This window comes from Oncorhynchus kisutch, unplaced genomic scaffold (genome assembly GCF_002021735.2).
Source record: "Oncorhynchus kisutch isolate 150728-3 unplaced genomic scaffold, Okis_V2 scaffold3961, whole genome shotgun sequence".
Classification (NCBI taxonomy): domain Eukaryota; kingdom Metazoa; phylum Chordata; class Actinopteri; order Salmoniformes; family Salmonidae; genus Oncorhynchus; species Oncorhynchus kisutch.
Window position 1 is genome coordinate 197501 of NW_022265906.1, and position 26919 is coordinate 224419.

The following is a 26919-nucleotide window of genomic DNA, read 5'->3' on the forward strand; positions in this document are numbered from 1 at the left end:
AGGTTTCCCGAACTAGCAAAACTCTTTCCACACTGATCACAGACATATTGTTTCTCACCTGTGTGTATACGCTTGTGTATATTCAGGTCTCCAGAACTAGCAAAACTCTTCCCACATTGATCACAGACATGAATACCCTCCCACATGTGTTTTCTCTGGTGGTGTCTTGCTAGGTCTTCTGAATGAGCAAAACTCCACTCACAGTGCTTACAGCTGTATATAGCACAGCTACGAGGTTTCTCTCCAGTGTGTGTTGGCTGATGTAAAGTCAGTGTTCCCGAGTTAGTAAATCTCTTCCCACATTGATCGCAGACATATGGTTTCTCTCCTGTGTGTGTTAGCTTGTGTTCAGTCAGGGAATAACCTCTCGCAAAACTCTTCCCACATTGATCACAGCGATAAGGTTTCTCTCCTGTGTGCGTCTGCTGGTGCCGTTTCAACTTGACTGATGTAGGGAAGCTCTTCTCACAGTCTGAGCAGTGGAACATCACGCCAGTGTGTGTTCGCTTGTGTTCAGTCAGGGAACAAGCTTGAGTAAAACGCTTCCCACATTGATCGCAGCGATAAGGTTTCTCTCCAGTGTGTGTTCGCTCGTGTATAGTCAATTGTCCTGACGTACGGAAACGTTTTCCGCATATAGGACAGCCGTATGGTTTCTCTCCTGTGTGTGTTCTCTTGTGTCTTGACAGTGTTCCTGACAAAAGGAAACTCTTTCCGCATATAGGACAGACATATGGTCGCTCTCCTGTGTGTACTGTTTGGTGTCTTCGTAGGTTTCCTGATTGAGTGAAACTCTTCTCACATACATCACAGCTGTAAGGTCGCTGGATCACTTTCAACCCTGGAGCCTTCCCAGATGATAAGACCCTCCCACTGAGCGAGCGACCGTTAGGGTTGTCCCCTGTGAAACAAAGACATGAAATTAAGGTTCCTCATGTGTACCAAAGTATTTCACAATGACCTAGTGTTGAAGTATCTTCCCCATCCAACACAGATGAGCTGCTATACAACACCTTAAGCAAATTTGCCTCAATTAATAAATATTGACCAATCCATGAACTGCTTCAGAAGCAGATTGTAGTCTAATACACACCATTGTTCCTACTTGATGACATCGAATCTGAATCTTCATATCCCTTCTCTTCTTCTCCTCCTCCTCTTGTAGTTCCACTCAGCCCCAGTGTTTTCCTGCAGTCAACCAGCCGCACAGACACCCTCTTCAAACCCAGTAGTAATGTGCTAGCGGGAGAGGCAGGACCTGGGGACTCTGGGAGAGACATGTCCTGAAAACCACAAAAAGGGAGCCAGTATAAATCAGGAAGGAAACTCTCCTACTGGTCAAGGAATTTAGATTAGATTTTATTTTATTTAACCTCAAGTCTCAGCAGTATATCCTCTCATTTCTCTGGGCCTCCTGCTATAAAATGCATTAAGGAGACTCCCTGAGGTTCCTCCTTGGACTTTCTCCTCCAAATTAATTTATAACAGGAGGTCCAGAGAATGAGAGGAATCAAGGAAATACTGCTGAGACTTTCTGGGAAAATACTCACCCCCCTCTGCCTCTGCTCTGTGGTGTGGTTCTCTGGAGCTGACGCTGCCTCCAGCCCGTTGCTAAGACACCAATCCTTGTTTTCCATGTCCCATTCTTCATCGCAGTCTGTAGTATCATCATCAGACTGGCTGGGCCTCATGGGTGCCACAGTAGATTCTTCCTGTATCCTCCTGATGTCATCTTTCAGTTGGAGTAACCAAGACATTACATGCTCCTCCGATTTGACCGAATTTGCATTTACCCACATTTCCTCCAAGATTTTACGTTGCAATACACAATGGTTCTTTCCTTTAACTTGGGAGCCATCTATTCCACAACGTTCACACAGGTATTGTAAATTGTCCTTGGTTAGACAGTGTAAACTCTGTTCGATTTCATCCAACAATGTTTCCTTCTCTCCACTCATATTGTCCTGCTGGTGGGAACAACAACCACAATGCAATCAATGGCAAGACAGCAGGAAGTCCATACACTTTAGATTACCTGTAGTAGAAGAAGAGAGCAGGAAGTCCATACACTTTAGATGACCTGTAGTAGAAGAAGAGAGCAGGAAGTCCATACACCTGAAGTAGAAGAATCACAACACAGTATTGACAGTGTAATATGATTATTTACAACATTTATTTACCAGTGTACTCTTCTCATCACCTAATCCAACTACCTAATGCAACTACTTCTAATCAGCGAGAAAGAATCTTTCAACAACAACAAAAAATGCTAGACTTCCTGTAGCAGTTTGGCCCAGATCCAGACGCTGCCTGTGCCTCCAGTTGAAGAACTACACTTCCTCCCCAGTTACTGACACACAGGTGTCCAGAGCACGTTAGATAGCTAATTAGCACAGGTGGCCACCTAGGTCTTCCGTCTGTCTTCAGTACAACAAGCGATGTAAACATGAAGACCAGGCCGTGTGGGAACCCTCAGTACAACAAGCTATGTAAACATGAAGACCAGGCCGTGTGGGAACGCTCAGTACAACAAGCTATGTAAACATGAAGACCAGGCCGTGTGGGAACCCTCAGTACAACAAGCGATGTAAACATGAAGACACGGGCCGTGTGGGAACCCTCAGTACAACAAGCTATGTAAACATGAAGACCAGGCCGTGTGGGAACCATAACCATACAAAACAATATGTACTCGGTTAAACGTTTAAAAAAATATCTATGATATCATTTGTATTGAGATGTCGTGAGGCTACCCTCAAGTATCTGAAATTACATGATCAACTGATGTTTACTGCTGTTGCCAATGTAGCAGTGTGATGTTGTTCCCCTAGATGATGCACCAAGTTGCACACAAGGACCAATTCAAATAGGCCAGGTCAAGAGGGGATGTTAATAATTTGATAATAATAATTCAGTGTATTTTTTAGTTAATTACAGCTGCATAGCTAATGTTTTTCTTTGGTGTACAAACACTTTTTCATATCAATATTGTACATACAAGTTTTGTAGATTTTGGTTTGGTTCATCGCGGGTCCATCTGTATTTCTGTACCCTCTTATTGTTCTCTTTTGCCTGACCTTCAGCTTGTAAGGTATGTTGTCCTTGGCTCCGAAATTGTTCAATATAAAATAGTGGTAATGTTACACAATCTACTGTTACGCTACCATAAGTTTGTTACAATGTGGATAATATAAATATTTATGTTTACAAGTTTTAAAGCTCGCTAACTAGGGTATCTATTGTAACTTGTGAGTACTTGGGACAGTGTTTGAGTGAGTGTCCATGTGCTTGCGCAGGTGCCTGAGAGCTAGGACTGCGCCAATGGTTAACATAATGTGTGTTGTCTCTTCATGTGCAGGTGTCTGAGAGCTATGACTGTGCCAATGGTTAACATAATGCGTGTTGTCTCTTCGTGTGCAGGGCAAATAAAAATAATTCAACTAGCAGACCTTCAGTTGTGACAACGTCCTAATTAAAAGTACACAATGCAGAATGAACCACGCTACACCTATCTCAAATGATGATAGAGCAAACAGCTGGCCAAACCCTAACCTGGACGACGCTGGGCCAATTGTGCGCCGCCTCATGGGTCTCCCGGTCGCAGTCGGAGCCCGGTATCGAACCAGGATCAAAAGCTAGCACTGCGATGCCTTAGACCGCTGCGCCACTCCGGAGGTCTAATGGCGCCCTTTTCTTGAGCTCAAAACAATTCACATTTCTTGCCCCCATTCATTTAACGCGGAGCACCTGCTCCCGCTGACCAGCAGAAACACAAAAAATGATCACAAGACCACTTCTGGTTACCCTCACCGATTCCACAGCACCCAACTCTGTTGTCACTCTCCCTGAAAACACTAATGGATCAGCCAAAAGGCAAGAGTCCAATTTTTTCTAAATCTTCACTCCTACTATCACAGACTCATCTTTATCCTGACCCTCAATGCCTCGGGCTCCGAGAACTTCACCACAGCTACCACCTCCGATACATCGCCCTCATTCAATTCCATTTCTCCTCCTATCTTCAGCTCACTCTACTTATACTTTCTACCATTCTTCTTTAACAAACCATCTCAATTTCCCCCACCATTTTTAACCAACTCAAGTTCAGCCTCTTCCTCCCTCTCTCTCAAACCTCCTGCCTCTCTTTTCCCCTCCATATTCCAAGTACAAGTCTCCTTATGATAATTACTGCACTTCTCCTGACACAGCTTCACAGCGTTTGATTGACAATCAGCACAGATCAAAAAAACGATAACACTTAATGAGGAAACAAAATAGCAAAATGAAGCATTGCAATTGAGTTATCGAATTTGATTGATCATTTGAATTTTGAGTCTCAAACCACAGAGTATGGAAAAGCATTGTCAATTGAGAATTATTTTTGTCACAATTCATGCGATCACAACAAGGAAATGAAATGGCAAACATGATAAATGATTTGTCATTTAAGCCATTTACAAATGTATCCGTGTTGTACTGGATGGTACCATGGAACTTAAATATCAAACACACTTTGCGAATTATTTTGCAAATTGGCAGACAATATGCATACTCAATCATGAAAATACAAATTTTAGGAAATGCATACCAGTTAGGAAAAGTAATAGCAAACATGATATTGATTTATCATTTGGCCATTTGCAATTCCAATTGAGTTTTGGCAGCAAAACGCTTCCATACACTCCGCGGATGTAAAGAACTGAACTCAGACTGAATAATGACGTCATCAACATGGCCGCAACCTAATCATCTACAAAACTTCATCCGGTATAATTTTTGGAGCAATTCATAACGACGTTTAAAAGGCATCGACATGAAGAAAAAAATTACGTAATGGTTCATTTGAGCTATTTATCTTTTAAAACGGAGCAATATCAGACCTGCTAACGTTAAATATATATATATATTTTTACCTTTACCAAGTACTAGTTGGGCATAAACTTCCGTGTCATACTCACAATACCGGGTTTGTTTGGACCTCACAAAACTAGAATTGGTAACATTACCGCCATAACTAGACTAAACATTCGTCGTTCATAAGGGCACAAAAACATAAACCCGGCTAAAGCTGTTGTTAAACAAAAGCTAGCCAACTGACCAGATTCCTTGTAGAAAAGCCAACTCCGTAGTTTAGCACGTCTCTGTCCTCCGTTTTCTTCCACGTGGAAAGGCAGGTAGGCTATATCTCGTCAGTTACGACTAATGGTCATTTTCTACGGCGCTGTATGTTTTATATTGAGATAAATATCCTGCTTGAAAGCTACTAATTAGCTCGATTCTTAACTGGCTACCATCTTTAGTAGCAGAGCAGCAACTTCCGGTTTGTCTGGTTTTGTTGCGTTCAGTCACAGGCCAGAGCAATCGAGTATCGACAGATCAGAGATTTCACATTCGCAGTGTGTTTTTTGTGGGACTCCCGAAAACACGCCACTTCAATACAGCAACGACTTTACCCCGCAGGTTAGGATTATTAATGTAGCAGGTTATGAAAATGCTTTACCTACCTGCTACGAAGTCACTTAAATTGAAGTGGGGTGTTATTAGGGTGTCACGTTTTTTTTCTGGTTCAATTAAAGTCCATGAGTGAAGTAGATCAGAACAGAATTTCCCCCCCAAATGGTTTTCAATTGTAAACGGGGCCTGAGTGAACTCTATCCACCCTACTTTATTTTAGTAAACTTATTTTTTGGCGGAGTTTGATGTTTGGTTTCCAACGTTAATAGTGCATTATCACCACCCCACCTGGAGGGTGGGCCAGAGACAACCTGCCTGCCTAATTTCTCTTAAATTATATAAAAAGATTGGCGATTGTAAAATGATGTTCTACTCAGTAAACACTCAACTCTGTAACCTATTCTCCCTCATACTGCATCTCAGTCTCTCTCATACTGACCACAGTGTATCAGTCTCTCATTTTTTTGTCAGAAGTTATGCTGGACCTGCACGAGAGTTTGGATATGTGTACCTAAACGCGCTAAAAAAAGTAGCTACTTGGACATAAATAATGGACATTATCGAACAAATCAAGCATTTATTGTGGAACTAGGATTCCTGGGAGTGCAGTCTGATGAAGATCATCAAATCAAATCCAATTTATTTATATAGCCCTTCGTACATCAGCTGATATCTCAAAGTGCTGTACAGAAACCCAGCCTAAAACCCCAAACAGCAAGCAATGCAGGTGTAGAAGCACGGTGGCTAGGAAAAACTCCCTAGAAAGGCCAAAACCTAGGAAGAAACCTAGAGAGGAACCAGGCTATGAGGGGTGGCCAGTCCTCTTCTGGCTGTGCCGGGTGGAGATTATAACAGAACATGGCCAAGATGTTCAAATGTTCATAAATGACCAGCATGGTCGAATAATAATGAGGCAGAACAGTTGAAACTGGAGCAGCAGCACAGTCAGGTGGACTGGGGACAGCAAGGAGTCATCATGTCAGGTAGTCCTGGGGCATGGTCCTAGGGCTCAGGTCCTCCGAGAGAGAGAAAGAAAGAGAGAAGGAGAGAATTAGAGAACGCACACTTAGATTCACACAGGACACCGAATAGGACAGGAGAAGTACTCCAGATATAACAAACTGACCCTAGCCCCCCAACACAAACTACTGCAGCATAAATACTGGAGGCTGAGACAGGAGGGGTCAGGAGACACTGTGGCCCCATCCGAGGACACCCCCGGACAGGGCCAAACAGGAAGGATATAACCCCACCCACTTTGCCAAAGCACAGCCCCCACACTACTAGAGGGATATCTTCAACCACCAACTTACCATCCTGAGACAAGGCTGAGTATAGCCCACAAAGATCTCCACCATGGCACAACCCAAGGGGGAGCGCCAACCCAGACAGGATAACCACATCAGTGAATCAACCCACTCAGGTGACGCACCCCTTCCAGGGACGGCATGAGAGAGCCCCAGTAAGCCAGTGACTCAGCCCCTGTAATAGGGTTAGGGGCAGAGAATCCCAGTGGAAAGAGGGGAACCGGCCAGGCAGAGACAGCAAGGGTGGTTCGTTGCTCCAGAGCCTTTCCGTTCACCTTCCCACTCCTGGGCCAGACTACACTCAATCATATGACCCACTGAAGAGATGAGTCTTCAGTAAAGACTTAAAGGTTGAGACCGAGTTTGCGTCTCTGACATGGGTAGGCAGACCGTTCCATAAAAATGGAGCTCTATAGGAGAAAGCCCTGCCTCCAGCTGTTTGCTTAGAAATTCTAGGGACAATTAGGAGGCCTGCGTCTTGTGACCGTAGTGTACGTGTAGGCATGTACGGCAGGACCAAATCAGAGAGATAGGTAGGAGCAAGCCCATGTAATGCTTTGTAGGTTAGCAGTAAAACCTTAAATCAGCCCTTGCTTTGACAGGAAGCCAGTGTAGGGAGGCTAGCACTGGAGTAACATGATCACATTTTTTGGTTCTAGTCAGTGCTAAATACGGCTGCTAGAATCCTAACTGAAGTTTATTTAGTGCTTTATCCAGGTAGCCGGAAAGTAGAGCATTGCAGTAGTCTAACCTAGAAGTGACAAAAGCATGGATGAATTTTTCTGCATCATTTTTGGACAGAAAGTTTCTGATTTTTGCAATGTTACGTAGATGGAAAAAAGCTGTCCTTGAAATTCAAAAGAGAGATCAGGGTCCAGAGTAACGCCGAGGTCCTTTACAGTTTTATTTGAGACGACTGTGCAACCATTAAGATTAATTGTCAGATTCAACAGAAGATCCCTTTGTTTCTTGGGACCGAGAACAAGCATCTCTGTTTTGTCCGAGATTAAAAGTAGAACGTTTGCAGCCATTATGTCTGAAACACATGCTTCTAGCAAGGGCAATTTTGGGGCTTCACCATGTTTCATTGAAATGTACAGCTGTGTGTCATCCGCATAGCAGTGAAAGTTAACATTATGTTTTCGAATAACATCCCCAAGAGGTAAAATATATAGTGAAAACAATAGTGGTCCTAAAACGGAACCTTGAGGAACACCAACATTTACAATTGATTTGTCATAGGACAAACCATCTAGAGACAAACTGATATCTTTCCGACAGATAAGATCTAAACCAGGCCAGAACTTGTCCGTGTAGACCAATTTGGGTTTCCAATCTCTCCAAAAGAATGTGGTGATCGATGGTATCAAAAGCAGCACTAAGGTCTAGGAGCACGAGGACAGATGCCATTAAAATGTCATTTACCACCTTCACAAGTGCCGTCTCAGTGCTATGATGGGGTCTAAAACCAGACTGAAGCATTTCGTGTACATTGTTTGTCTTCAGGAAGGCAGTGAGTTGCTGCGCAACAGCCTTTTCTAAAATTTTTGAGAGGAATGGAAGATTCAATATAGGCCGATAGTTTTTTATATTTTCTGGGTCAAGGTTTGACTTTTTCAAGAGAGGCTTTATTACTGCCACTTTTAGTGAGTTTGGTACACCTCCGGTGGATAGAGAGCGGTATATTATGTTCAACATAGGAGGGCCAAGCACAGGAAGCAGCTCTTTCAGTTGTTTAGTTGGAATAGGGTCCAGTATGCAGCTTGAAGGTTTAGAGGCCATGATTATTTTCATCATTGTGTCAAGAGATATAGTACTAAAACACTTGAGCGTCTCTCTTGATCCTAGGTCCTGGCAGAGTTGTGCAGACTCAGGACAACTGAGCTTTGAAGGAATACGCAGATTTAAAGAGGAGTCCGTAATTTGCTTTCTAATAATCATAATCTTTTCCTCAAAGAAGTTCATGAATTTATCACTGCTAAAGTGAAAGTCATCCTCTCTTGGGGAATGCTGCTTTTTAGTTAGCTTTGCGACAGTATCAAAAAGGAATTTCGGATTGTTCTTATTTTCCTCAATTAAGTTAGAAAAATAGGATGATCGAGCAGCAGTAAGGGCTCTTCGGTACTGCACGGTACGGTCTTTCCAAGCTAGTCGGAAGACTTCCAGTTTGGTGTGGCGCCATTTCCGTTCCAATTTTCTGGAAGCTTGCTTCAGAGCTCGGGTATTTTCTGTGTACCAGGGAGCTAGTTTCTTATGAGAAATGTTTTTAGTTTTTAGGGGTGCAACTGCATCTAGGTTATTGCACAAGGTTAAATTGAGTTCCTCAGTTAAGTGGTTAACTGATTTTTGTCCTCTGGCGTCCTTGGGTAGACAGAGGGAATCTGGAAGGACATCAAGGAATCTTTGTGTTGTCTGTGAATTTATAGCATGACTTTTGATGTTCCTTGGTTGGGGTCTGAGCAGATTATTTGTTGCAATTGCAAATGTAATAAAATGGTGGTCCGATAGTCCAGGATTATGAGGAAAAACATTAAGATCCACCACATTTATTCCATGGGACAAAACTAGGTCCAGAGTATGACTGTGACAGTGAGTGGGTCCAGAGACATGTTGGACAAAACCCACTGAGTCGATGATGGCTCCGAAAGCCTTTTGGAGTGGGTCTGTGGACTTTTCCATGTGAATATTAAAGTCACCAAAGATTAGAATATTATCTGCTACGACTACAAGGTCCGATAGGAATTCAGGGAACTCAGTGAGGAACGCTGTATATGGCCAAGGAGGCCTGTAAACAGTAGCTATAAAAAGTGATTGAGTAGGCTGCATAAATTTCATGACTAGAAGCTCAAAAGACGAAAACGTCATTTTTTTTGTAAATTGAAATTTGCTATCGTAAATGTTAGCAACACCTCCGCCTTTGCGGGATGCACGGGGGATATGGTCACTAGTGTAGCCAGGAGGTGAGGCCTCATTTAACACAGTAAATTCATCAGGTTTAAGCCATGTTTCAGTCAGGCCAATCACATCAAGATTATAATCAGTGATTAGTTCATTGACTATAATTGCCTTTGAAGTAAGGGATCTAACATTAAGTAGCCCTATTTTGAGATGTGAGGTATCATGATCTCTTTCAATAATGACAGGAATGGAGGTGGTCTTTATCCTAGTGAGATTGCTAAGGCGAACACCGCCATGTTTAGTTTTGCCCAACCTAGGTCGAGGCACAGACACAGTCTCAATGGTGATAGCTGAGCTGACTACACTGGTAAGAGAATATTTATCATGTTATTTCTAGTTTCTGTTGACTCCAACATGAAGGATAATTTATTATTTTTCTGAGCACCGTCTCAGATTATTGCATGGTTTGCTTTTTCCATAAAGTTTTTTAAAAATCTGACACATCGGTTGCATTAAGTGGAGGCATATCTAGAATTACATGTGTATAACTTGTATTTTCATCTACATTTATGACGAGTATTTCTGTTGAATCGATGTGGCTATGCAAAAATCACTGGATGGTTTTGGAACTAGTGAACGTAACGCGCCAATGTAAACTGATAAACTGATAAATATGAACATTATCAAACAAAACTGGTTATTAGAGGGGAACCTGTGGAACATAGCCAGTTAACTGGTGATTAGAGGGGAACCTGTGGAACACAGCCAGTTAACTGGTTATTAGAGGGGAACCTGTGGAACACAGCCAGTTAACTGGTTATTAGAGGGGAACGTGTGGAACACAGCCAGTTAACTGGTTATTAGAGGGGAACCTGTGGAACACAGCCAGTTAACTGGTTATTAGAGGGGAACCTGTGGAACACAACCAGTTAACTGGTTATTAGAGGGGAACCTGTGGAACACAGCCAGTTAGAGGGGAACCTGTGGAACACAGCCAGTTAACTGGTGATTAGAGGGGAACCTGTGGAACACAGCCAGTTAACTGGTGATTAGAGGGGAACCTGTGGAACACAGCCAGTTAGAGGGGAACCTGTGGAACACAGCCAGTTATATTTGAGTATTGCATTTTAATTCAAGTGGGTCGCCAGCGCGATAAGTGTAACACTTTTCTGTTAATTAGTCCCATCGACATCCCGTTGAAATCAAACTAAAACTATTCAAAAGGCCAGACGCAATATGGAGAATCATTTTTTGTTTTCACTGGTTAGAAGAGAATCTGCTGAAGACAAGTCACCTACATTTTTTTAAAACATGGAGATTCTGGAAGGCTGATAATAAATAAATCAGTTGCTTTTTGTTATTTAACTTGTTGTTTAACTCTACATCAGTATAGAAAGTGACTGTGCAGCAGCCCGTTCATGACACTTCCCCAATAAGGAGATGAAACACTTCACTTAACACACGACGCTGTGTGGTCTTACTTCAGGAAACAACCTGCTGCATTTGGTCTTGTTCTCTGAAGAATAGGTCAAGTCAATCAATCAAATTTATTCATGAAGCCCTTCTTAGATCAGCTGATATATCAAAGTGCTGTACAGAAACCCAGCCTAAAACCCCAAACAGCAAGCAATGCAGGTGTAGAATCACGGTGGCTAGGAAAAACTCCCTAGAAAGGCCGGGAACCTAGGAAGAAACCTAGAGGGGAACCAGGCTATGAGGGGTGCCAGTCCTCTTCTGGCTGTGCCGGGTGGAGATTATAAACCTAGAGAGGAACCAGGCTATGAAGGGTGGCCAGTCCTCTTCTGGCTGTGCCGGGTAGAGATTATAAACCTAGAGAGGAACCAGGCTATGAGGGGTGGCCAGTCCTCTTCTGGCTGTGCCGGGTGGAGATTATAAACCTAGAGAGGAATCAGGCTATGAGGGGTGGCCAGTCCTCTTCTGGCTGTGCCGGGTGGAGATTATAAACCTAGAGAGGAACCAGGCTATGAGGGGTGGCCAGTCCTCTTCTGGCTGTGCCGGGTGGAGATTATAAACCTAGAGAGGAACCAGGCTATGAGGGGTGGCCAGTCCTCTTCTGGCTGTGCCGGGTAGAGATTATAAACCTAGAGAGGAACCAGGCTATGAGGGGTGGCCAGTCCTCTTCTGGCTGTGCCGGGTAGAGATTATAAACCTAGAGAGGAACCAGGCTATGAGGGGTGGCCAGTCCTCTTCTGGCTGTGCCGGGTAGAGATTATAAACCTAGAGAGGAACCAGGCTATGAGGGGTGGCCAGTCCTCTTCTGGCTGTGCCGGGTGGAGATTATAAACCTAGAGAGGAACCAGGCTATGAGGGGTGGCCAGTCCTCTTCTGGCTGTGCCGGGTGGAGATTATAAACCTAGAGAGGAACCAGGCTATGAGGGGTGGCCAGTCCTCTTCTGGCTGTGCCGGGTGGAGATTATAACAGAACACGGCCAAGATGTTCAACTGTTCATAGATGACCAGCAGGGTCAAAGTTCAAAACAGCTATTTATAATAAGAGGAGCTTTTATTGAAATCGTATTAAAAGTAAAATAAAGTTGTATGTATTAACATATGGATTCAATTTGAATTGAATATAATTAAAACTAACTTTTATTATAACAATTATAAAATATTCTACATGATTTAATTGACAATATGAGCCCATGAAATAAGATACAAATAAGCGAAAGTTCATCGCACATACATCACAGGTGTATGGTTTCTCTCCGGTGTGAACGGAGAAATCGTATCTGTGCTTTGTCAGGTTGAGTCAGGTTTATTGACTGAGTGAAGTTCATACAATATAGAGCACAGCTTTAGGGTTTCTCTCCGGAGTGAACACGTCTGTGCTTAGTCAGGTTTGTTGACTGAGTGAATCTCTTCCCACACTGGTCACAGCTGTACGGTTTCTCTCCGGTGTGTACTCTGTGTATTTTCAAATCACCTGGATGAGCGAATCTCTTCCCACACTGGTCACAGCTGTAAGGCTTCTCACCGGTGTGTCTGCGCATGTGTACTTTCTGGGTGTTTCATCGAGAAAAACTCATTCCACAGACATGGCAGGGAAAAGGTTTCTCTCCTGTGTGTGTACGCATGTGTTCATTCAGGGCCGTGGCATCTTTGCAGCTCTTCCCACATTGATCACAGCTGTAAGGTTTCTCTCCAGTGTGTACACGCTTGTGAATAGTCAGGGCTCCTGAATGAGAAAAGCTCTCCCCACACTGATCACAGCTGTAAGGGTTCTCTCCTGTGTGTGATCGCTCGTGCTCTTTCAACTTTGCTGGTGTATAGAAGCTCTTCCCACAGTCTGAGCAGAGGTAGGGATTCTCTCCTGTGTGCGTTAGCTTGTGTGCAGCCAAGCAGTTAGGCCGAGTGAAGCCCTTTCCACATTGATCACAACTATGAGGCTTCTCTCCAGTGTGTGTTAACTTGTGTTCAGCTAGGTAATCAGTTCGAGCAAAACTCTTCCCACATTGATCACAGCTATAAGATTTCTCTCCTGTGTGTATTCTCTGGTGTCTCTTTAGATCTCCTAAATGAGGGAAACTCTTCTCACATACATCACAGCTATAAGGTCACTGGATCACTTTCAACCCTGGAGCCTTTCCAGATGATAAGGCTCTCCCACTGAGCGAGCGACCGTTAGGGTTGTCCCCTGTGAAACAAAGACATAAAGTTAAGGTTCCTCACATGTACTAAAGATTTTCATAATGACCTAGTGTTGAAGTATCTTCCACATACAACACAGATGAGATGCTATACAACACTGAATAGTTAGTTACATTTAGCAAATTTGCCTCAATTAATAAATATTGACCAATCAATGAACTGCTACAGAAGCAGATTGTAGTCTAATACACACCATTGTTCCTACTTGATGACATCGAATCTGAATCTCCATATCCCTTCTCTTCTCCTCCTGTCGTAGTTCCACTCAGTCCCAGTGTTTTCCTGCAGTCAACCAGCCGCAGAAACACCCTCTTCAAACCCAGTAGTAATGTGCCAGCGGGAGAGGCAGGACCTGGGGACTCGGAGAGAGGGGAGGCGGGTGGGAGAGACATGTCCTGAAAACCACAAAAAGGGAGCCAGTATAAATCAGGAAGGAAACTCTCCTACTGGTCAAGTTATTTAGAAACCTCAAGTCTCGGCAGTACTTCCTTGACTCCTCTCACTTCTCTGGGCCTCCTGCTATAAAATGCATTAAGGAGACTACCTGAGGTTCCTCCTTGGACTTTCTCCTCCAAATTAATTTATAACAGGAGGTCCAGAGAATGAGAGGGAATCAAGGAAATACTGCTGAAACTTTCTGGGAAAATACTCACACCCCTCTGCCTCTGCTCTGGGGTGTGGTTCTCTGGAGATGACTCCGTCTCCAGCCCGTTGCTAAGACACCGATCCTTGTTTTCCATGTCCCATTCTTCATCGCAGTCTGTAGCATCATCATCATCATCATCATCATCATCATCAGACTGGCTGGGCCTCATGGGTGCCACAGTAGATTCTTCCTGTATCTTTCCTGTGTGGGTTCCCTCTCCACCCGCCTAATTTTTCTCTCCGCCTGTGTGGGTTTTCTGATGACTCGTCAGGTTTCCTGACTGAGCGAATCTCTTCCCACATAGATTACAGCTATAAGGTTTCTCTCCAGTGTGTTTTCTCTTGTGTTCAGTCAGCAGTCCTGACTGAGTGAATCTCTTCCCACACTGGTCACAGCTGAAGGGTTTCTCTCCTGTGTGTGTATGCATGTGTACATTCAGGTTGCTTTGTCGAGAAAAACTAATTCCACAGACATGGCAGTGAAAAGGTTTCTCTCCTGTGTGAGTATGCATGTGTTCATTCAGGGCTGTGGCATCTCTGCAGCTCCTCTCACATTGATCACAGCTGTAAGATTTCTCTCCTGTGTGTACACGCTTGTGAATAGTCAGGGCTCCTGGATGAGAAAAGCTTTTCCCACACGGATCACAGCTGTAAGGTTTCCCTCCTGTGTGTACATGCTTGTGAATAGTCAGGGCTCCTGGTTGAGCAAAACTCTTCCCACAATGATCACAACTGTAAGGTTTCTCTCCTGTGTGTACCGTTTGGTGTCTTCGTAGGTTTCCTGATTGAGTGAAACTCTTCTCACATACATCACAGCTATAAGGTCGCTGGATCACTTTCAACCCTGGAGCCTTCCCAGATGATAAGACCCTCCCACTGAGCGAGCGACCATTAGGGTTGTCCCCTGTGAAACAAAGACATGAAGTTAAGGTTCCTCACATGTACCAAAGTACTTAATGACCTAGTGTTGAAGTATCTTCCACATACAACACAGATGAGCTGCTATACAACACTGAATAGTTACGTTGAGCAAATACTGGTCCATTAATAAATATTGACCAATCAATGAACTGTTACAGATTGTAGTTTATTTTTTTATTTTTTTTGCAGATGTTTTATTTATTTATGTATTTCACCTTTATTTAACCAGGTAGGCTAGTTGAGAACACCTTTATTTAACCAGGTAGGCTAGTTGAGAACACCTTTATTTAACCAGGTAGGCTAGTTGAGAACACCTTTATTTAACCAGGTAGGCTAGTTGAGAACACCTTTATTTAACCAGGTAGGCCAGTTGAGAACACCTTTATTTAACCAGGTAGGCCAGTTGAGAACACCTTTATTTAACCAGGTAGGCTAGTTGAGAACACCTTTATTTAACCAGGTAGGCTAGTTGAGAACACCTTTATTTAACCAGGTAGGCTAGTTGAGAACACCTTTATTTAACCAGGTAGGCTAGTTGAGAACACCTTTATTTAACCAGGTAGGCTAGTTGAGAACACCTTTATTTAACCAGGTAGGCTAGTTGAGAACACCTTTATTTAACCAGGTAGGCTAGTTGAGAACACCTTTATTTAACCAGGTAGGCTAGTTGAGAACACCTTTATTTAACCAGGTAGGCTAGTTGAGAACACCTTTATTTAACCAGGTAGGCTAGTTGAGAACACCTTTATTTAACCAGGTAGGCTAGTTGAGAACACCTTTATTTAACCAGGTAGGCTAGTTGAGAACACCTTTATTTAACCAGGTAGGCTAGTTGAGAACACCTTTATTTAACCAGGTAGGCTAGTTGAGAACACCTTTATTTAACCAGGTAGGCTAGTTGAGAACACCTTTATTTAACCAGGTAGGCTAGTTGAGAACACCTTTATTTAACCAGGTAGGCTAGTTGAGAACACCTTTATTTAACCAGGTAGGCTAGTTGAGAACACCTTTATTTAACCAGGTAGGCTAGTTGAGAACACCTTTATTTAACCAGGTAGGCTAGTTGAGAACACCTTTATTTAACCAGGTAGGCAAGTTGAGAACAAGTTCTCATTTACAATTGCGACCTGGCCAAGATAAAGCAAAGCAGTTCGACAGATACAACGACACAGAGTTACACATGGAGTAAAAACAAACATACAGTCAATAATACAGTATAAACAAGTCTATATACAATGTGAGCAAATGAGGTGAGATAAGGGAGGTAAAGGCAAAAAAGGCCATTGTGGCAAAGTAAATACAATATAGCAAGTAAAACACTGGAATGGGAGTTTTGCAATGGAAGAATGTGCAAAGTAGAAATAAAAATAATGGGGTGCAAAGGAGCAAAATAAATAAATTAATTAATTAAATACAGTTGGGAAAGAGGTAGTTGTTTGGGCTAAATTATAGGTGGGCTATGTACAGGTGCAGTAATCTGTGAGCCGCTCTGACAGTTGGTGCTTAAAGCTAGTGAGGGAGATAAGTGTTTCCAGTTTCAGAGATTTTTGTAGTTCGTTCCAGTCAATGGCAGCAGAGAACTGGAAGGAGAGGCAGCCAAAGAAAGAATTGGTTTTGGGGGTGACTAGAGAGATATACCTGCTGGAGCGTGTGCTACAGGTGGGAGATGCTATGGTGACCAGCGAGCTGAGATAAGGGGGGACTTTACCTAGCAGGGTCTTGTAGATGACATGGATCCAGTGGGTTTGGCGACGAGTATGAAGCGAGGGCCAGCCAACGAGAGCGTACAGGTTGCAATGGTGGGTAGTATATGGGGCTTTGGTGACAAAACGGATTGCACTGTGATAGACTGCATCCAATTTGTTGAGTAGGGTATTGGAGGCTATTTTGTAAATGACATCGCCAAAGTCGAGGATTGGTAGGATGGTCAGTTTTACAAGGGTATGTTTGGCAGCATGAGTGAAGGATGCTTTGTTGCGAAATAGGAAGCCAATTCTAGATTTAACTTTGGATTGGAGATGTTTGATATGGGTCTGGAAGGAGAGTTTACAGTCTAACCAGACACCTAAGTATTTGTAGTTGTCCACGTATTCTAAGTCAGAGCCGTCCAGAGTAGTGATGTTGGACAGGCGGGTAGGTGCAGGTAGCGATCGGTTGAAGAGCATGCATTTAGTTTTACTTGTATTTAAGAGCAATTGGAGGCCACGGAAGGAGAGTTGTATGGCATTGAAGTTTGCCTGGAGGGTTGTTAACACAGTTTCCAAAGAAGGGCCGGATGTATACAGAATGGTGTCGTCTGCGTAGAGGTGGATCAGAGACTCACCAGCAGCAAGAGCGACCTCATTGATGTATACAGAGAAGAGAGTCGGTCCAAGAATTGAACCCTGTGGCACCCCCATAGAGACTGCCAGAGGTCCGGACAGCAGACCCTCCGATTTGACACACTGAACTCTATCAGAGAAGTAGTTGGTGAACCAGGCGAGGCAATCATTTGAGAAACCAAGGCTGTCGAGTCTGCCGGTGAGGATGTGGTGATTGACAGAGTCGAAAGCCTTGGCCAGATCAATGAATACGGCTGCACAGTAATGTTTCTTATCGATGGCGGTTAAGATATCGTTTAGGACCTTGAGCGTGGCTGAGGTGCACCCATGACCAGCTCTGAACCCAGATTGCATAGCAGAGAAGGTATGGTGAGATTCAAAATGGTCGGTAATCTGTTTGTTGACTTGGCTTTCGAAGACCTTAGAAAGGCATGGTAGGATAGATATAAGTCTGTAGCAGTTTGGGTCAAGAGTGTCCCCCCCTTTGAAGAGGGGGATGACCGCAGCTGCTTTCCAATCTTTGGGAATCTCAGACGACACGAAAGAGAGGTTGAACAGGCTAGTAATAGGGGAGGCAACAATTTCGGCAGATAATTTTAGAAAGAAAGGGTCCAGATTGTCTAGCCCGGCTGATTTGTAGGGGTCCAGATTTTGCAGCTCTTTCAGAACATAAGCTGAATGGATTTGGGAGAAGGAGAAATGGGGAAGGCTTGGGCGAGTTGCTGTTGGGGGTGCAGTGCTGTTGACCGGGGTAGGAGTAGCCAGGTGGAAAGCATGGCCAGCCGTAGAAAAATGCTTATTGAAATTCTCAATTATGGTGGATTTATCAGTGGTGACAGTGTTTCCTATCTTCAGTGCAGTGGGCAGCTGGGAGGAGGTGTTCTTATTCTCCATGGACTTTACAGGTGTCCCAGAACTTTTTTGAGTTAGTGTTGCAGGAAGCAAATTTCTGCTTGAAAAAGCTAGCCTTGGCTTTTCTAACTGCCTGTGTATAATGGTTTCTAGCTTCCCTGAACAGCTGCATATCACGGGGGCTGTTCGATGCTAATGCAGAACGCCATAGGATGTTTTTGTGTTGGTTAAGGGCAGTCAGGTCTGGGGAGAACCAAGGGCTATATCTGTTCCTGGTTCTAAATTTCTTGAATGGGGCATGTTTATTTAAGATGGTTAGGAAGGCATTTAAAAAAAATATCCAGGCATCCTCTACTGACGGGATGAGATCAATATCCTTCCAGGATACCCCGGCCAGGTCGATTAGAAAGGCCTGCTCGCTGAAGTGTTTCAGGGAGCGTTTTACAGTGATGAGTAGAGGTCGTTTGACCGCTGACCCATTACGGATGCAGGCACAACCAACCAATAAGGGTTGGGCAGTGACAACACATATATATACACACACTGCCATGGAACTGAAAGAACATGTTGCCGTTTTAAGATAATTTCCTACAATTCTACCCTTTGTGACATGGCTAATGCTGTATTCTTATGCTCAAACATTAGAACTCTATCAAAGGGCCCGATTGTCTAGGAGCTTTTTCTCTTTCAATGTTCTTCATAGATCACAGCCTATTATTCAAAAGTATAATATCTATCTCCATTCTTTTTTTCTACATATTTTATTTGGTTTCAGTCGTTTACACTAACAGCGCTCTTCCATCCCGGAGATCTATTTAGAAAATGTATTTTTTTATTTTTAAATCATTGCTATTTTCATCCCGTGACCCACATGGACCCCTGCTGCGACTCCATTCTTCTTACCCGTTTCGTCATCATCAGACTGGCTGGAACTCTCTGGGGTATGCCTCTCTGGAGATGACTCCGCCTCCAGCCCGTTGCTAGGAAACCAATCCTTGTCCAATTCCTCACCGCAGGTTGTAGCATCGTCGTCGTCGTCGTCATCATCATCAGACTGGCTGGAACTCTCTGGGGTATGCCTCTCTGGAGATGACTCCGCCTCCAGCCCGTTGCTAGGAAACCAATCCTTGTCCAATTCCTCACCGCAGGTTGTAGCATCGTCGTCGTCATCATCAGACTGGCTGGAACTCATGGGTGCCACACTAGATTCTTCATTCATCTTTCTGATGTCATCTTTCAGTTGGAGTAACCAAGACATTCCCTGCTCCTCCGATTTGACTGAATCTGCATTTTCCCACATTTCCTCCATGATTTTACGGCGCAACAAGCGATGGTTCTTTCCTTTAACTTGGGAGCCATCTATTCCACAGCGTTCACACAGGTGTCGTAAATTATCCTCTGTTAGAGGGTGTAAACTCTGTTCGATTTCTTCCAGCAATGCTTCCTTCTCTCCACTCATGTTGTCCTGCTGGTGGGAACAACAACAACAATGTCAAGACAGCAGGAAGTCCATACACTTTAGATGACCTGTAGAAGAAGAAGAGAGCAGGAAGTCCATACACTTTAGATGACCTGTAGTAGAAGAAGAGAGCAGGAAGTCCATACACTTTAGATGACCTGTAGTAGAAGAAGAGAGCAGGAAGTCCATACACTTTAGATGACCTGTAGTAGAAGAAGAGAGCAGGAAGTCCATACACTTTAGATGACCTGTAGTAGAAGAAGACAGCAAGAAGTCCATACACTTTAGATGACCTGTAGTAGAAGAATGAAACATCACAACACAGTATTGATACACAGTAAGGCTGGGTATGAGGTTCTCATCCCTCAACAGGTAAAGGGCTGGGTATGAGGTTCTCATCCCTCAACAGGTAAATGGCTGGGTATGAGGTTCTCATCCATCAACAGGTAAATGGCTGGGTATGAGGTTCTCATCCATCAACAGGTAAATGGCTGGGTATGAGGTTCTCACCTATCAACAGGTAAATGGCTGGGTATGAGGTTCTCACCTATCAACAGGTAAATGGCTGGGTATGAGGTTCTCATCCATCAACAGGTAAATGGCTGGGTATGAGGTTCTCACCTATCAACAGGTAAATGGCTGGGTATGAGGTTCTCATCTATCAACAGGTAAATTGCTGGGTATGAGGTTCTCATCCCTCAACAGGTAAATTGCTGGGTATGAGGTTCTCATCTTTCAACAGGTATACATGTAGTATACCCAAGATTGTGTTGGTTTGTCTTTTAGAAGAGAGCAAATGGTAGGTGCTGCCACGGCTATTGTCCCAGTTTCATTGATTTCAACACAGTATTGATGCGAGTGATTCATTTCTGCGCACTATAGATTACATTAGAAAAAGCGAATCAATTTCAGTCTGGAATGACCACTTGGTAAATGATGTGTGAGTAGTTAAGATACTTGTATTTTGTTAAATAATAATGGAAAAATTGATGTAATAAATGTATCACTAGTCATTTTAAACAATGCCACTTTTATATGTTTACATACCCTACATTACTCATCGCATATGTATATACTGTACTCTATACCATCTACTGCATCTTGCCATCTTTATGTAATACATGTTTCACTAGCCACTTTAAACAATGCCACTTTATATAATGTTTACATACCCTACATTACTCATCGCATATGTATATACTGTACTCTATACCATCTACTGCATCTTGCCATCTTTATGTAATACATGTTTCACTAGCCACTTTAAACAATGCCACTTTATATAATGTTTACATACCCTACATTACTCATCTCATATGTATATACTGTACTCCATACCATCTACTGCATCTTGCCTGTCGTTCTGTATATGTACATATTCTTATTCATTCCTTTACACTTGTGTGTAAAAGGTAGTTGTGAAATTGTTAGGTTAGATTAATCGTTGGATATTACTGCATGGTCGGAAATAGAAGCACAAGCATTTCGCTACACTCGCATTAACATCTGCTAACCATGTGTATGTGACAAATAACATCTTCTAACCATGTGTATGTGACAAATAACATCTTCTAACCATGTGTATGTGACCAATAACATCTAACCATGTGTATGTGACCAATAACATCTAACCATGTGTATGTGACCAATAACATCTAACCATGTGTATGTGACCAATAACATCTTCTAACCATGTGTATGTGACAAATAACATCTTCTAACCATGTGTATGTGACCAATAACATCTTCTAACCATGTGTATGTGACCAATAACATCTGATAACCATGTGTATGTGACCAATAACATCTGATAACCATGTGTATGTGACAAATAACATCTGATAACCATGTGTATGTGACAAATAACATCTGATAACCATGTGTATGTGACCAATAACATCTTCTAACCATGTGTATGTGACAAATAGATTTGATTTGATTTGTGTAGTAACAAAATACAAGTAATCTGAGCACAAGAGTGATACGTGTTTGTAGGGAGTAATTTGTATGTCTTGGGTCTTCAACATATCACAACTCATTTCAGCATATTGATGATGAATTTGGACATTTAAAACCGGTGTTTTTGACACTTTAATTACAGGAAGCAGCAACAGTATGAATGTCAACTTGTTTTTCTATTTAAAATCAGTTTTGTTTTTTTTAACTGCGATGATTTATTGACTTTGATGATATTAGTGAAATCGTGAAAATGTCATCTTGAGACACCTTCTCCAGAAGAAGAAGAACAATTAAAAAAATGTTGTAGGGAGGACGAACGCACGGGCTGCTTGCATGGCCACTATGACAACTCTTTCTAGAGCTCCTGGTTAAAATGGTTAAAACTCTCTAAAATGGTTAAGAGTTTCATTTAAGTACACCAGCCAAAGTGTGATTAATAACTTCACCATGCTCAAAGGGATTTTCAATGTCTGCTCGGGTTAGTCGAGGTAATGTGTACATGCAGGTAGGAGTAAAGTGACTAATGCATCGATAATAAAACAGGTTAGTCGAGGTAATATGTACATGCAGGTAGGAGTAAAGTGACTAATGCATCGATAATAAGCAGCACAAAAAAAGGGGGTTCAGGCAAATAGTCTGGGTAGTAGTTTGATGAACTGTTCAGCAGTCTAATGGCTTGGAGGGTAGAAGCTGTTCAGCAGTCTTATGGCTTGGAGGGTAGAAGCTGTTCAGGAGCCTAATGGCTTGGAGGGTAGAAGCTGTTAAGGAGCCTTTTGGACCTGGACTTGGTGCTCTGGTACCGCTTGCCGTGCAGCAGCAGAGAAAAGTCTATGACTTGAGGTGGCTGGAGTCTTTGACAATATTTAAGACCTTCCTCTGATACAAGCCTAGTATAGAGGTCCTGTAAGCGCCAACCTCTGTAGCGTATTGCGGTCGGATGCAGGTCTCTGACCTCATCCCTATCGGCTGTCTCGACGTTGATCAGGCATACCACCATTGTGCCGTCGGCAAACTTAATGATGGTGTTGGAGTCGTGCTTGGCCACTCAATCATGGGTGAACAAGGAATACAGAAGGGGACTAAGCACGCAACCCTGAGAGTCTACCATGTTGAGGATCAGCGTGGAAGATAAGGGTAAGCAACAACCTACCACCTGTGGGCGGGCCATCAGGAAGTTCAGGATCCAGTTGCAGAGGAGGTGTTTAGTTCCAAGGTCCTTAGCAATGAGCTTTGAGGATCACTATGGTGTTCAATACTGAGCTGTAGGTGTTCCTTTTGTCCAGTTTGTGAAAGGGCAGTGTGGAGAGCAATAGAGATAATGTCATCTGTGGATCTGTTGGGGCAATCCTTTCAAAGCTACAGATGTGGGTGCTACGGGTTGGTAGTGATTTAGGCAGGTTACCTTGGTGTTCTTGGGCACAGGGACTATAGTGGTCTGCTTGAAATGTGGAGGTACAGACTCGGTCAGGGACAGGAAGTGAAGACACTTGCCAGTTTGTCAGCGCATGCTCTGACTGCACGTCCTGGTAATTCGTCTGGCCCTGCGGCCTTGTGAATGTTAAACTGTTTAAAGGTTTTACTGATATTGGCTACAGAGCGTGTGATCACAGTCATCCGGAACAGCTGGTGCTCTCATGCATGCTTCAGTGTTGCTTCCCTCGAAGCGCAAATAGAAGCCATTTAGCTCGTCTGGTAGGCTCGTGTTACTGGGCAGCTCGCAGATGGGCTTCCCTTGGTAATACGAGCGTCAGAGCCGGTGTAGTAGGATAATCTTAGTCCTGTATAGACGCTTTGCCTAAACTATAGCCTGGAACACTTAGGGCAGCACAACGTCCTGTGGCCAGCCGCCAGTGTGGACGAGGAGGTGCTTCTTCATGTGGTGGTTCATCAGAGGGAATAGCGGGATTTCTTATAAGTGTCTGGATTAGTGTCCAGCTCCTTGAAAGCGGCAGTTCTAGCCTTTATCTCATGTGGTTGTTCCCTGCAATCCATGGCTTCTGGTTGGGATATGTACGTACGGTCACTATGGGGATGACGTCAACGATGCACTTATTGATGAAGCCGGTGACTGATGTGGTGTATACTCCTCGATGCCATCGGGTGAATCCCGGAACATATTCCAATCGGTGTTAGCAAAACAGTCCTGTAGCTTTGCATATGCGTCATCTTACCACTTCCGAAATTGAGCGAGTCACTGGTACTTCCTGCTTTAGTAGGATAGAATTATGGTCAGATTTGCCCAATGGAGGGCAAGGGAGAACTTTGTATAGGTCTCTGTGTGGAGTAAAGGTGGTCTAGAGTCCACCCCCCCCCCCCTCTGGTTGCACATGTGACATGCTGGTATAAATGAATGGTTGCACATGTGACATGCTGGTATAAATGAATGGTTGCACATGTGACATGCTGGTATAAATGAATGGTTGCACATGTGACATGCTGGTATAAATGAATGGTTGCACATGTGACATGCTGGTATAAATGAAGTCAAACAGATTTGAGTTTCCCTGCATTAAAGTCCCCGACCACTAGGAGCACCAATTCTGGATGAGCGTTTCCTTGTTTGCTTAGGGCCTTATACAGCTCATTGAGTGCGGTATTAGTGACAGCATCGGTTTGTGGTGGTAAATGAATGGACCGCTACAAAAAAAACTTGAAATGAAAACTCTTGGTAAACAGAGTACCTCATGATAAGCTGTAGACGACACTATCTCTGTCGAACGAAAACCTTGAGATGTCCTTAATATCAGAGATCGCGCACCAGCTGTTATTGACAAATAAGATGCACGGAAAATCCAGCCAACTGTATATTATCCATGTCGTCATTCAGCCACGACTCAGTGAAGCGTAAGATATTACAGTTTTTAATGTCCCGTTGGTAGGATAGTCTCGAACGGAGCGCATCCAGTTTATCCTCCAATGATTGCACGTTCGTCAATAGGACGAATGGTAGAGGCGGTTTACCCACTCGCCGAAGGACTCTCACAAGACACCCGGATCTGTGGCCCCTGTATCGGCGTCATGCGAATGAAGGGGATTTGGGCCTGGTCCGGGCGCAACAGTAAGTCCTTTGCGTTCGACTCACCTCCAGTTCGAGGTGAGTAATCGCTATTCTGATAACTATAAAGCACTTTATGGTCATTAGAGCAGGTGGCAGAAACAATATTTACAAAATGTATTAAACAACGCGGAAAAAACAAACACGACAAATGGTTAGGAGCCCATAAACGGAAGCCATCCCCTCCGGCGTCATCATCAATATAATTTTGTTAGATAGTAAATTGTACGTTTAGGTTTTCAATATATCACGAACTGTTCCTGCGTATTGGTTATAGAGTGACATTAAAACTGTGTTATGACATTAGGCTATTTATCAAAATGTCTCGTGAACAGGAAGCAATGACCGCATCATTTTCAATTTAAGATTTATGAATTATAAATGCAACTTTCAACATTCATTGCCAATGGTAACGTACTTTCTATCAGATAAAAACTGCTGAATGATTCCAAAAACGTGATTTATTTATTTTTGATGATAACCAGATATCTCCAAAACGGGTTTGTCTTGCATATTTTTAGCCAAATAAGGGAACTCTGAGATCGACTAATGACGTCATTTCAACATGGACGCAACCAAATTAACTACAAAACTCGTTAGTATTTTGGCAGAAATTCATAACGTCGTTTAAAGGCGTTGACTTGAAAATAATACATTTGAGCTGTTAATCTTTTAAAGGGAACGAACAGTATAAGGCTAACATGCACCGACGACTAGTTGGGCGGGAACATAACTTCCGGATGATAGTCGCACTGCGGTGTTTGCTTGCACTTCACAAAACACAAATGAGTAACATTGTCGTCATAAATAGCTAGACTATTAGTCGTCCTTAAGTGCATAGAAACTGGCCAACTCACCAGATTCCTTGTAGAAAATCCCAGCTAACGTATTTTTTTCCGCGTGGAAAATGAGGTAGGTATGTAGCTAGCTATATCTATTCAGTTAAGGCTAATGGTCCTTTACGACGTCCAAACAAAGTTGTCCTGTGGCTAATGTATTTCGGGGATTCAGAGGAGGATACCTTGCTTAAAGGCTAGTACGAGCACAAGTTCAGCTACCATATTTAGCAGGATAGCAACTTCCGCTTTGACTGGCGTTGTTGCGTTCAGGCTAGAGCAATCGAGTATCGATTTATTAGAATGGGTAGGGAAAAAAATCTACTATCTATTCTATACTTATACAGTGCCTTCAGAAAGTATTCACACCCCTTTTCTTATTTAGTTGTCTTACAAAAATGGATTCAATATATGTTTGCCTCACCCATCTACACCCATCATGACAAAGTGAAAACATGTTTTTAGCAATTTTAGCTAAATTATTGAAATTGAAATAGGAAATGCATAAGTATTCAAACCCCAGGGTCAATGCTTTGTAGAAGCACCTTTGGTGGTGATTACAGCTTTGTGTCGTCTTGGGTATGTCTGGATCAGCTTTGAGTCGTCTTGGGTATGTCTGGATCAGCTTTGAGTCGTCTTGGGTATGTCTGGATCAGCTTTGAGTCGTCTTGGGTATGTCTGGATCAGCTTTGAGTCGTCTTGGGTATGTCTGGATCAGCTTTGAGTCGTCTTGGGTATGTCTGGATCAGCTTTGAGTCGTCTTGGGTATGTCTGGATCAGCTTTGAGTCGTCTTGGGTATGTCTGGATCAGCTTTGAGTCGTCTTGGGTATGTCTGGATCAGATTTGAGTCGTCTTGGGTATGTCTGGATCAGATTTGAGTCGTCTTGGGTATGTCTGGATCAGATTTGAGTCGTCTTGGGTATGCCTGGATCAGCTTTGAGTCGTCTTGGGTATGTCTGGATCAGCTTTGAGTTGTCTTGGGTATGTCTGGATCAGCTTTGCACATCTGGATTTGAGGATTTTCTTGCTTGCATATCTTCTCAAGCTCAGTTAAGTTAGATGGGGCACGATGTGGACAGCAATCTTCAAGTCTTTCCACTGATTTTCAATGGGATTTTAGGCTGGGCTACTCAAGGACTTTTACATTATTATTATTGTTGTCCTTCTGTCAGGTTCTCCCACCCCAGCAAAGGAATTCTGTAGTTCTGTCAGAGTGGTCATTGGGTTCTCAGTTACCTCCCTACTCACATGGAAACTGGAGATATTTTTTACATCACTGGTTAGAGGACAACCTGGAGAAGACAGGCAGGACACGTTTCAATGTGTTGCATTTTGATTCAAGTGGGTCGCACATCACGATAAGTGTAACCGCTACACTTTTTTGTTCATCACTCTGATCAACATCACCTTGAAATCAAACTAGCACTACTCAAAAGCCACACGGAATCTGAGAAGAACTTTTACATCACTGGTTAGAAGATAATTAGTTGAAGACAGTGATCTAAATTCTAGAATGTCGGATGGAGATTCTGGAAGGCTGCC

The 26919-nt window shown here is 43.2% G+C and overlaps 2 protein-coding genes across 4 annotated transcripts in view; both read right to left on the bottom strand.

The window, feature by feature from the left end:
- LOC109877178 (zinc finger protein 883) overlaps positions 1-5335 on the bottom strand; it is a 9003-nt gene extending 3668 nt beyond the window's left edge. The window contains exons 1-5 of one of the 2 annotated variants that reach the window (XM_031821319.1): positions 5099-5335; positions 2081-2115; positions 1551-1732; positions 1094-1283; positions 1-901 (exon numbers count right to left, since the gene is read on the bottom strand). The exon at positions 1-901 is cut by the window's left edge and continues 3668 nt beyond it. In XM_031821319.1, coding sequence (XP_031677179.1) covers positions 1-901; positions 1094-1283; positions 1551-1732; positions 2081-2111 — 1304 coding nt within the window. In that variant the 5' untranslated portion in view covers positions 2112-2115; positions 5099-5335. Of the gene's footprint in view, positions 902-1093; positions 1284-1550; positions 1965-2068; positions 2116-5098 lie in introns of both variants that reach the window. The other variant, XM_031821318.1, reaches the window with a different exon arrangement.
- A 6916-nt stretch (positions 5336-12251) lies between these two features.
- On the bottom strand, positions 12252-25636 carry LOC109887781 (zinc finger and SCAN domain-containing protein 2-like). Of its 2 annotated transcripts, none has more exons than XM_031821324.1 (5): positions 25398-25636; positions 18971-19532; positions 13982-14877; positions 13522-13723; positions 12252-13314 (listed from the first exon to the last, which is right to left on the bottom strand). In XM_031821324.1, the coding sequence occupies exons 2-3, from the start codon at positions 19524-19526 to the stop codon at positions 14201-14203; spliced, it is 1233 nt and encodes a 410-aa protein (XP_031677184.1). In that variant the 5' UTR covers positions 19527-19532; positions 25398-25636; the 3' UTR covers positions 12252-13314; positions 13522-13723; positions 13982-14200. The 2 variants fall into 2 exon arrangements, with proteins under 2 accessions (XP_031677184.1, XP_031677183.1); XM_031821323.1 differs by having other exon boundaries at positions 18971-19535.
- Between the last annotated feature and the right edge of the window lie 1283 nt (positions 25637-26919).

What these genes read in the sequence shown, in the direction of transcription:
- LOC109887781 (XM_031821324.1), bottom strand. Translation starts at nt 19,526, where the DNA reads ATGAGTGGAGAGAAGGAAGCATTGCTGGAAGAAATCGAACAGAGTTTA. An exon ending in GTCTGATGATGACGAAACGG is followed by an intron (nt 14,878 to 18,970) that starts GTAAGAAGAATG and finishes TTTGTTTCACAG; the next exon opens with GGGACAACCCTAATGGTCGC.